The following is an 11,913-nucleotide window of genomic DNA, read 5'->3' on the forward strand; positions in this document are numbered from 1 at the left end:
ACACTGTGTTGCCCCACTCTGTATTTGTGTCAGAAACAATAAGATCTTGACCGTTGGTTATGGTTGATGTTTGGAGACGTGTACGGACAATAACGATTCAAAACTCTTCCCGCATTTTTTATACGTTATATAATAGTACATATACATAAATAAATACACATTATTCAACGTATTTTTGTTTACATTGGAGTTTGCAGGTTTCAATTTTGGATTTAAGCATTAGTTTTTTTATTGCGTATTTTCTGAGCGTACCTAAAAAAATTATTTATTTATTTATTTATTTTTATTTAATAAAAACAAAATGGTTCGTTATAAGAAAGTAAAAATAAAAAAAAGTAATGTTGTTATTATGTGCATTGAGTCATTTGATGTTTGATGTTAATGTTTGTATATATAATATATTTCTATGGGCATTTCAAATTTTCAAATAAATATTATCATATTGCAACAAAAAAATGTATATTTTTTGACCCGAAAATCTGCAACAAATTAGATAAAGTTTTAAATTAGAATTAAAAATATTTAGTTGTATCACAACAATTTTGATGATGCCTTGTGACATGTTATGACAATAGTTTTTTTTGTTATATATATATATATATATATATATATATATATATATATATATATATATATATATATATATATATATATATATATATATATTCTACTATTGTTAACTTTTTGTTTTTAGTTGATGATATAAATCTATATTTATGTTATAATATAGTTATAAATTAATACAAAATTATTGTTTTACATTACATTTTGAAAATCATCACGATTCATAAAACTTAAAGTTTAACATTGCACCACTTCATGTTTTATGCTTTTTAGAACCTTTATATTAGTACAAATTTTAGAAATATAAAAAGTAATAATATTGTTTGTAGGTAATTTTATCATCACATTTTCTATTAGGGTAAATTTGTTATATCTTTCTATTGATGCCTAAATCACGTTTGAAGCTAAAGACATGATATAAAGAAAATCCAACATACCACTTTATGTCATAATCAAATAAGAAATGTTTAAATAGGTCAAAAAGATTATAAATCCGACAAGAAATCTACTCAAAGGGAACAATATATATTAGAGTACAACAAATAAAGACCCACACACTTAATTTGGTGGTATTTTTTGATAAATAAAAAAAAAAAAATACTTCTTTCACATTCTTTAAGATAATACGAAGAATTAAGAAATGAGTTTTTTCAATTAGTATAAATTCATAACAAATGATATTATTATTATTATATTACATTATTGATACATGTTTAGGACATAATTCAGTAATCGAAAGTGATGGATCTGAAAATAATCCTTTAGTGATTTTTGTCGCAATCCAATTGTTTGCAGCATCAGAATAATGTACACCATCCCAACTAATGACCTTAGTTGGGTCTTTACAAGAATCAGCAAACACGTCACTACCATTAATCTTTCCCCGATTCCCACAATACACGTCTTCATCCACATCATGGTACCCACAACATATCGTGAACCATTGTTTAAATCCTATCAAAATCCATATAAAAACATGTCAAAGAACCTATTTTTACATAATTAACAAAAATAAATATTGTAATTGATAAAATAACTTATATCACAACTTAGAGATTCAAGTGACAAACCTAGGTCCTTTGCATTGCTAATTAGTTCATACTTTGCGGCATATATGTCCACATAAATCAATATAGCTTTTGGGAGATCTGATCTCAACTGAATTACTTTGGCTCTAAGTTGCTTGTTGAACTCAATAGCTATAGCATTTTGGTTTTTTGCACATCCAACCTCATCAAGGGAATCTGGTGGTGGATCAAGATTTTTCGCATATATTACGGGTAAGCACCCTATGGGTCCCGTATTATGTATCCAAAACACCCTTGCCCCTTTTCCATACAATTGCTATACATTCATGTTTCAGCTAAATGTTATTAATATAACCTATCATAGTTACAAAATATATCTTCAAACCAAGTGCAACAAGTATATATATGGTTTCAATGTTAACATGCATGCTGCATTCTTTATTTCTCTTTGTGATGAAAACATACATGTGTATTGAGCTATGACTTATGAGCCAACATCTACCCATATTTTGCCTTAAATAGGTTGACAAGACTTAGTTACCAACTTGGACACATTATCATGTCTCACTCTCATCTTTATCATTTATTCGTATGGATGTGCGTCCCACTTTGACATAAATGTGGACATTTTATAACATATTATTAACTTATGGTTCCTAGTTTCAATCTAAAAGGTAAACAAAGAAAACTTACTTGAACACAAGAAGTAAATTGATTGACAATGTCAGGGATGGCAGCTCGACTCGCTTCAACTCCCAATGTCCTAAAAGCGTATGCAATATCATTTTGGCCTATATCGATTGTGTATATAGCTTTCATAAAATCATCGGGTTTAGGTAAATTACTTCTTTGAGACTCCTCCTTAGCTACCAAAGATATATTTTTTTAGTTAGGTAAAAACTGATAATTTAGCTCGGATATTTATTTTAAGGAATTTACCTTGATTATACAAATATGTCGTTCTATCTTTAAATTGATTAAAATGTTCAACTTGGACATCCAAAGAAAACGGGCTAACCCCATTTGCAAACCACGACTCATTTACACGTTTAATGGTCGCACCACCCGTTGCAAAATTCGCACCATGCGTGTAATTTGCCTTGATCGAATCCAAATACGCGCTCAAATACAACAATCCAAGTTTCTCAGCTAATTATATATATATATATATATATATATATATATATATATATATATATATATATATATATATATATATATATATATATATATATATATATATCGTAAAACAATAAGTTTAGTTAATAAATTAATAAATTATTATTATAAAAACATAAAATCAAGATAATTTGTTTATAATTCGTATAATTTTTTGTTTACCAATGAAGTCTATGATCAGGCGGCCATCGCTAGCTCTTCCAACGGGCCTCTTGAAGAAGGTTTCACCGCAGGGCGGCCCAGGAGGATAGAATGCCGCCGCTATGCCACCAGTGTCAGAGTTTGAATCACCGAAATTGTATATAGCCGGAATATGACAGTTACCGGAAGGAGGTGGAGATGGCTGACTGGTGGCTACTCCGGCAGCCATTGAGAGTAAGAATATGATAGCTGCCATGATGAGTACAAGCAAACTCCGGTGGTCCTTTATGTATATACACAAGCACCATTTCCTTCTCTTTGCTTAAGTGTCACTTTAGCCCCTCTATTTTCACCAACTATTTTGAATATTGAACAACTAAAAAATTTAAATTACGTATTTTTTTTAATAGAAATGTTTAATAATTATACATTTAAGCTTTTTATAATATTAATTAAATTATTATTGTTTAATTTTAATCAAATTATCTAAGAGTTGTTGTCTCCGTTAACTTGCTTTCCGCTTGTCTTCTTGTTTTAGTTGTAATTTTTGTACATTGATTTTATTTATTTATCTACTTATTTTTTATTTAATAAGATTGTGTAATTGACTTATTAAAAACATTTGCGATAAATTTGTAAATTGGCTATGATAAATTGATAATTATATTTATGTAAGAGTATCTCCAACTAAACATTATAACTAATTTTTTATACCAAATTAAATGTTCTATCTATCAAACCTAACATAATTGTTATACCATTTTGTGTACAGTTATCATTCAAGTTTGGGTGTTATATAGTTTTAGTTTATTTTCCAGTATCTAATGATATTTTAACTATAATATATGTTACTTTAATATTATATTATATGCTAAATTGATATTAATTTTTTATATATATTGAATTTAAGTTTTATTTTTTGAACTTATTTAATAATTTAAAATTGTTAACTACATACAGTTGACTAGTTGTGTTATTTAATAAGTTTTTATTTATTAATCATTATTATTATTATTATTGCAAAAAGATGTACATAAATTAAATAACTAAAGTATTATTAAAAAGTATACATAAGTTAGAAAAATTAATATATTGTGAATACTCTTCTAATATAAATAACAACGATACTAAAGTATCATTATCAAGCATTACATTATTTTAATATACAAAATAATACATGTATAACCCTTGCATCTAAAAGGTTTATTAATCTGTTAAAGGGAAGGTTAATTATTAAAATATTCAAAATGCATGGTAATTCTAAGATCAATTCTTAAAATATCTATTGATAAGTATTTGCAAAATACGTTCACATAATACATTTGTACACAAAATAACATCAATAATCGCAAAATGATGTTGCCATTTCGTATGAGAAAGAATCACTAATTTTTTAGAAGATTTTGTATTGTGGCAAAATACTTCAAGTTATCACTAATCAATAAGAGTCTTGGTATTCATGTTTACCTTTCTTAACTCTTATATATAGGAAATGAGACTTAATTTTTTACTACAAATTGATAAGCGTTTCTTTTATTCATATAACTATCTCATTTTCTTTCTAACACCGAATAATGAATAAAAAACAAAAATAGATATTCAAACTCATGACCATAGATATTCAAACTCATGACACTTCTTTCATACAAAGAAAAGAAGTAAGGGGCAATTAATTACCTATAAAAACAATTTTACGAAAAAAAGAAGGATTTCACGAATGTATTATACTTCATATTAAATGTTCAAAAGATAACTTTCTAGAATGGAAAACCAATAAATGTACTGTATCTCTTTTCTTTACTTTTAAAACACACATCTGGCATCATGTTGACGTATACATGCCGTTATGCTTCACCAATCTTCAACACAAACAGGCCACATTTAACTCATAGAGATCATAACCTTTTAAAAATGTGTATCTTTGCAAATTAGGGTTGTTATAATGAGTCACACTTTTATGAAAATTAACATCTACAAATCAGATAAATATAATCTCTTTAATTAATATGTAACAATCAAGATTGCGCCAAAAAAAGGTAACATGCAATTCTAATACGTCGTACAAAAACTATGAAGGATTTTTTTTTTTTTTTTGGATTTATTTTTTGTTATTTTTTGGTAAGAAAGGTGTAGAGTCATTACCACCAGTACCAAAATAACGATCTCCAAATTCACCCATTCCTGGAATTACTCTTGAATGCTCGTTTAGACCGGAATCTATCTCTGACGTCACTATTTTAAGTCTTGGATATTGTCCACAAACTGTATGTATTCCTTCTGGTGCCTTCACATATATCATTACCAAATAAAAAAATACAATCATTATTATATTTATCTTTTTATTGATAATGATATTATTTTATTTTAAGATAATGTTAAAATAAAATAAATTATAGTTGTTAGCCAAAATTCAAAAAATATTATCAAGACATTATTGACATGAATTTATGAAAGGACTCTACTTTGGTTTTTTATTTTTTTGTTTAAACATAGAAAGTTTATATATATATATATATATATATATATATATATATATATATATATATATATATATATATATATATATATATATTTTAATTTTTTAATTTTATATATTGAGATTTTATATTATTTAAAAAAAAAGGTATTACATGAAACTCTAAATTATATAAAAACCACTATAATTTGGAATTATTTAGGATATAACCAGATTTTATTATTATTATTATTATTATTATTATTATTATTATTATTATTATTATTATTATTGTGATTTAACAATTATAACATTGAATTTAAGAAAAACATCTTTAACTATAAAATTGATCTTCTAATTGTTTTTTGAAATTCATTAACCCAAAAAACTCAGTGTTTTTTCTTTAAGAAAAAAAAAAACTTTCAGAGATCAGTGCAGAAAAAAAAAACTCTGAATGGTTATTAAAAATAAATAATAATAATAATAATAATAAACTAGATGGCTTTTATGGAATCTGACTTTAAGAAATATGATCACATACCTATAATAGGTAAAAGGTACCTTACTTATTACAAATAATAACAACATACTTAATGTTTTATTCAAAATGCAAGTACTTTGCTATTATGTATATGGAAATATATATACATTGTTATTATAGGTAAAAGGTACTTTACTTAATACAAATAATAACAATATCCTTAAATTATTTTCCATAATAGAAACATACTTGATTTTTTACCAATAATAGCAACACACAAAACTTTACTTACTACAAATAACAACATATATATATATATATATATATATATATATATATATATATATATATATATATATATATATATATATATATATATATATATATATATATATATATTTGGTAGAGAATATAAGTACACTGCTATCTTAATTAATCCGAATTGAGCTTACTGCAATAAGGTTAAGGAAAATGATGTTGGATTCAGATACACCCTTGTTGAGCAACAAGGAAATTGCCTCCACAGCAGAATCACCTGATTAGTTATAAAAAAAAATGGTTTAAAGAATAAACATTATTTTTTATTAAAAAAATTGATGATAAGTTCAAGTGTATTAATTGTATAAAACCTGAAGCAAGCACTGGATCAAGTAATAAAACTTGTCGGCTTGCAATATCTTTAGGTAGCTTCTCATAAATTAACTGCACCAAAAAATTTAATTTGATACAAGTTTATTTTATTTACATTATTATTATTATTTAATGGTTTTTGTAGGAGAAACTATACCTGTCGATCATTCCCTTCGCGTTGAATAAGGACTTTACCGATTTTGATTCCTTTACAACAAGCTCTTAACGCATTTTCCATGCTTTCCCCACTAAAAAATTGTGAAATTTAGACTTCTTATATTTTTTATAAATATAAAATGAAGAAAGAGTGAGAGACTTATGTTCTTTTGTGTGGAAAAATTCGTTGTTGAAAAGAAATACCTTCGAATGACCGACACGCCACATAACCTTTTGCAGAATACCACTCCTGTGTAGATGGATCCTGCAAAAGGTAAAAATAACTAGACTCGTGAGAGCGTATTTACGTCTTTTATACATGTCTTACATTTTTGGGTAAGAGAAAAAAAATACTTTTATCCCATTTACATCAGTCTCATAACTCTCATTTACATCGGTGCACACAGCCCGGTATTATCTGTTATGTTTTGTCTTGTACTGTGTAACTTACCTGTTGGAGTAATGATTTGTTTTTCAGTAAAAGGAAGATGACCTAATCCATGCTCCACAACCTAAAAATTATTTCAGACATTTTAAATGAATATAAGATCATAATCTTAAATCATATTTTAAATATTTTAAATTGTCATCATACCAAGCGAATAAGCCGATCCGCATAAAAAACAAAGTCATGCTTTCTTGTTTTCACATCACGTATGAGTGTGTGCATTCCACGAATCTAAAAGACCAAAGAGTGAAATAAAATTATTTGAAATAAATAAAAGACTACATATTAATAAAAATTTTGATAGACCATATATTTATTATTTGTTACCTGGAACGTTGAGGGGATAACGAAAAGGTTTTGATAAATTTTACAAAGATCATGTTGGCCAAGCTTTGTACGGATATGTTGGACTATCAAGTCAATGGCCACATCATTATCTGATCCTCTAGGGATAATAATATCTGCATGCTTCTTTGATGGAAGAATGAATTCTTCAAAACTAGGTTTTACATGTTTATCATACTGCAAATCAAAGTTTAAATATATAAAAAAAAATGTTACATCCGGGAATAATTCAAAGAGGTTTGGCCACGTGTAAGGGGATCATGTGGATCAGTGAGAGTTGGGTTTAATCTACAAAATTAGTTATTATCTAGTATTTATCTAGTATTCAATTTGTTAGAGTTATCTTTTCTAGCTATTTAGGATCTATTAGTAGTAGGATGTTATAACGATTCATAGTTAGTTTAGGGGAAGAAATAAAAAAGTTAACCTTTGGTTATTGGAGTTTGCCTGTACTTGAATCCAAGTCCCATCAAAAAACTATAATAAAATGATAAAATCAACTAAAAATTCCAATATTGTTTTCAAAAAGAACTAAAGAGCACTACTTTAGTAAATTATAACATTAAAGCGTGTTGAAGACATTGTACTTTGAAAAATCAAACCAATTATAACATGACAATTCCAATTTTTGTATTAGGATGTTATACTTTGAATTATCTTTTAAACTATAACAATGAAATTTGCTTTGAACTTGGAAGATACTGCTATAATTGGATATGTTTTTGAAAGTATATTGCTTTAATAAGAAGAAATGAAAGTAGAATGCTATAATAAACAAATCAACAAAAGTATATTGCATTTAATCCTTTGATAAATGGTTACCTTATATTTTTTGAAAAAGGTACAAACAAATGTGACATTAGCTAGAATCACTAAGTTGGTATCTTCTAGCTCTTAAGCTAATTATACACATACCACTTGTAAAATTCATGCAATTTTTCATAAAGTTAATTTTGTTACTTCATAAAGTTTCTTAAGAGAGTACCCTTTCAAAAAAAAGTTTCTTAAGATAGTAGATTTTATTATTTCATAAAAGTTCATTAAGCAAAAAGAGAGCTCTACTAACTTGGTCAAGCACGTACTGAATATTTCTGCCTCTCTCAACAGTGTCACGCTTTATCCTCCTTCCCAATCGCACATCAGAATCTATATTCATGAATTCTAAAGTTATTATTAAATAATGGAAAATTTAATAATAAACATGTGAATCCAAAAAAAAGTAAGTTATATAGTAAAATGAAAGATGATATAGTATCTAGCCATGTAAGTTTCACTTCATTTTCCATTATATTATTTTTCCCACATTGATTTTCTATTCTCTATATGAAATCCAACATTCGTTATAGAATTTTTAAACGATTTAATTTAATTTAGTTAAAAGTACATGAAAATCAATGTGAATAAATTATGATAAGTAATGCACCTGAATCAACAAAGATTTTCATGCTCATCATATCTCGAACTTTGCTATCATGAAGGACAAGAATTCCTTCAAGAATGATGACATCCGAAGGGTTTATCTACATTTAGTTTAAAGATCAAAATTATTCATTTGTCATACACTAAAATTTGTCCATGATCATCAAAATTAGTTCAATTTCACATACCATGCGACCTGATCCATTGCTCTTATGGATCTTATAATCATAATCTGGAATGTTAGCTGGTTGTCCCTTTTTTAACATTTCCATGCATGATAAAAGAAGCTCAGTGTTGAAAGAATCTGTATAAATCATCATGACATAGTGTAAAGTTTCTAAATGTTTATTGAATTTGTAGCATTAGGAATTTTGAGATGAATAAGTTAATTACCAGGGTGATCAAAATTGTAATCTTGTGCATTTGCTGATTGCTCATCACTCAAAGAATGATAAAATGAATCCTATAAAGAGTTGAACTTGATTAAAGTACTTGAACTAAAGTTTAGCATTGCTAGAAGTAGAGTTCAATCAATAATCATACAAAACCATGTAGCTTGTAGTTGTAGCATCTAATGCATGTTAATTTACAACCTTTTGTAGGGTTTCAATGTGAATAGAGCTTGTATCTTACTTGATTGATAAGAGCAACCCTTTGATCATGGAGTCTTGATATGATCACATTGCAAACAGTTGTTTTTCCAGATGCAGTTCCACCAGCAACACCTTCGTTTACATTTAAAAAAAAATGAAGTAATTTGTTAATATTAAGTATTAACATCACAACATGAACACAACTTTCTGAAAAAAGTGAAGTTTTGAAGTATCAAGACTCCGAGACAGATTATTTACCAATGATGAAAGGCACTTTATTTGGCTTTTGTGCACATACACTGTCTTGTTGAGAAGAAGACTGATCTTTAACAATGTTACTCGATTTATCCGACTTTTTGGCATCCATCACAAGTGTGGAACTCTGATATCGATAAAAACAGTTAGTTGTGTAACTACATTCACTAAACGAAATTGATTTGAAACAATGGAGTTCACTTAGTTCAATACGAAGTCAAACTCCATTCCACACAAACATAAGTTCAACCCAATTAGATTTAAAGTTTTGAAACAATAATCAACATAACGATGATAGAGAAAATGTACAAGTAGATGAACATATCAAGACATATTTTGATCGAATAAAATCTCATTGTTTTAGAAGAAAAGAGAGCAAGCGGGAAAATCACATTTCTTTGAGTTGATGACGTAGCCCATTATTACATGGAAAATCATGATTTCCTTTTTAATTTCTTTTCAGAGTAAATTGGGTGAATGGCATATGTAGTTTGGGGTATATTATGTACTTAGTACCTATTATTTATTTATTTATTTTAACTTGGACCATCTTGTCTTTTGTTTTTTGTTTTGATTTTGGTCCGTAGTTGTCTATTTCATATTTTGTTCCTTTTTAGTATTTATTAATTATGTTTTTCTAATTATCTTTGGTTATTTAAAGAATAAATTACATAAATGGCTGTCGTAGTTTGACGGATCAAATAACTTGCACCACTCATTCTTTGTTTTTCATGCACGATCACTCGATAGTCCTATCGGCATACATAGTTAATGAGAGCCTGATAACCTTCATCTCCCGCCCTACATGCGAAGGACATTTTTGTCTTTCTCTTTTTACTTCTTTATTGTGAGTTGTGAATCTTTGTATTGGCATATCTACTATAATAAATAAATCTACTTTAATAAATAAAAATCATTTCTATCATTTGTTATATTTTCATGCATTTTAACAAATGCAAGTTTGTGATTAATTTTTACTTATCATTTAGTGGTAATTTTTAATTTTCTTAATTAGCTATTCTAATTTTTAGGTTACAGAAAGTAATTAAAGTAATTAATATATTATTAATTTGTTTCCTTGTATTTTCAAATTTTAATATGTATCCTTCAATGAATATAATTCAAAATTGGTATGTTTCTTTCAAAGTTTATTGTCATTTTAGACAAAATGGTCTATATAGGAAAAATAATCGAACTTTGTTGTTTTTCATTGATAAAACTAAAAAAAAGGTTATATGGAAAAAATGTAATTATTTCTCCGTAGTTTGTTTTATTAGTATAAATTGGTTTGTTTATTCATCATTTTGTTTGTATATATTTTGAAATTTTATTTTAAAAAATACTTAATTATTACACTTTGATTTGTGCAACAATATTACACTTTTACTAAATTCCTAAGCTTTTGTTTTTGACATCTTAATACCCACTCTTTTGTATGTATTACATAGTTAGTTGACTTATATGGTTTTACTTTATAACCTATGCTTTTAATCATTAAACTTCTCTTTATAACTTTTTCAAACACATATTGACACATACTTATACATACTTATATATTTGTTATTCTCTTACACATCGGCGCGAAGCCAAAAAAATTTTAAAAAAAATTAGGGTGTTCCTCAATTTAACATGAGGAAAAAGAATACAAATGAGGAAAAATTCTTGAGGAAAAATATAGCATATATCATAAATACCTAAATGATATTTTACTTTAAAAAAAATGAAAATGTGAAGGTGGACATAGGCTACTATGGTCCTAGGGTGGCTCCTCCTTGCTTAGATATACATTTACCTATATATTGTTCTTCACTTTCTCGTTTATTAATTTATACACTTAATTGGATATATTACATTTACCCTTACACAAACACACACACACACACACACACACATATATATATATATATATATATATATATATATATATATGGAATATGTGATCATGTATCTAAACTTATATATAGAACCCTCCAAACAATGTAGTTTTGATTCATATATATATATATATATATATATATATATATATATATATATATATATATATATATACGTAATATGTGACCATGTACCTAAACTTATATATAGAACCCTCCAAACAATGTAGTTTTGATTCATTTATATCCAAACTAATCATGATATCTCTTTTACTATTCTTTCTTAATCATGTGACTTACTAAATCGATCAAATTTATGTTCTTTTTCTTCATTGTGTCTAAGAA

General features: G+C 26.8%; 2 protein-coding genes across 2 annotated transcripts; both read right to left on the reverse strand.

The window, feature by feature from the left end:
• Positions 1-1,197: 1,197 nt before the first annotated feature.
• On the reverse strand, positions 1,198-3,189 carry LOC145037273 (GDSL esterase/lipase At5g14450-like). Its single transcript, XM_078985895.1, has 5 exons — positions 2,934-3,189; positions 2,532-2,741; positions 2,286-2,458; positions 1,635-1,908; positions 1,198-1,518 (listed from the first exon to the last, which is right to left on the reverse strand). The coding sequence occupies exons 1-5, from the start codon at positions 3,166-3,168 to the stop codon at positions 1,259-1,261; spliced, it is 1,152 nt and encodes a 383-aa protein (XP_078842021.1). The 5' UTR covers positions 3,169-3,189; the 3' UTR covers positions 1,198-1,258.
• A 1,821-nt stretch (positions 3,190-5,010) lies between these two features.
• LOC145035993 (uridine kinase-like protein 5) lies at positions 5,011-9,626 on the reverse strand. Its single transcript, XM_078984485.1, has 13 exons — positions 9,480-9,626; positions 9,240-9,309; positions 9,035-9,150; positions 8,851-8,947; positions 8,494-8,573; positions 7,410-7,604; positions 7,230-7,313; positions 7,086-7,146; positions 6,839-6,899; positions 6,636-6,726; positions 6,478-6,550; positions 6,301-6,383; positions 5,011-5,196 (listed from the first exon to the last, which is right to left on the reverse strand). The coding sequence occupies exons 1-13, from the start codon at positions 9,624-9,626 to the stop codon at positions 5,011-5,013; spliced, it is 1,344 nt and encodes a 447-aa protein (XP_078840611.1).
• Positions 9,627-11,913: the final 2,287 nt, after the last annotated feature.

This window comes from Lactuca saligna, chromosome 3 (genome assembly GCF_052625555.1).
Source record: "Lactuca saligna cultivar CGN05327 chromosome 3, ASM5262555v1, whole genome shotgun sequence".
Classification (NCBI taxonomy): Eukaryota; Viridiplantae; Streptophyta; class Magnoliopsida; order Asterales; family Asteraceae; genus Lactuca; species Lactuca saligna.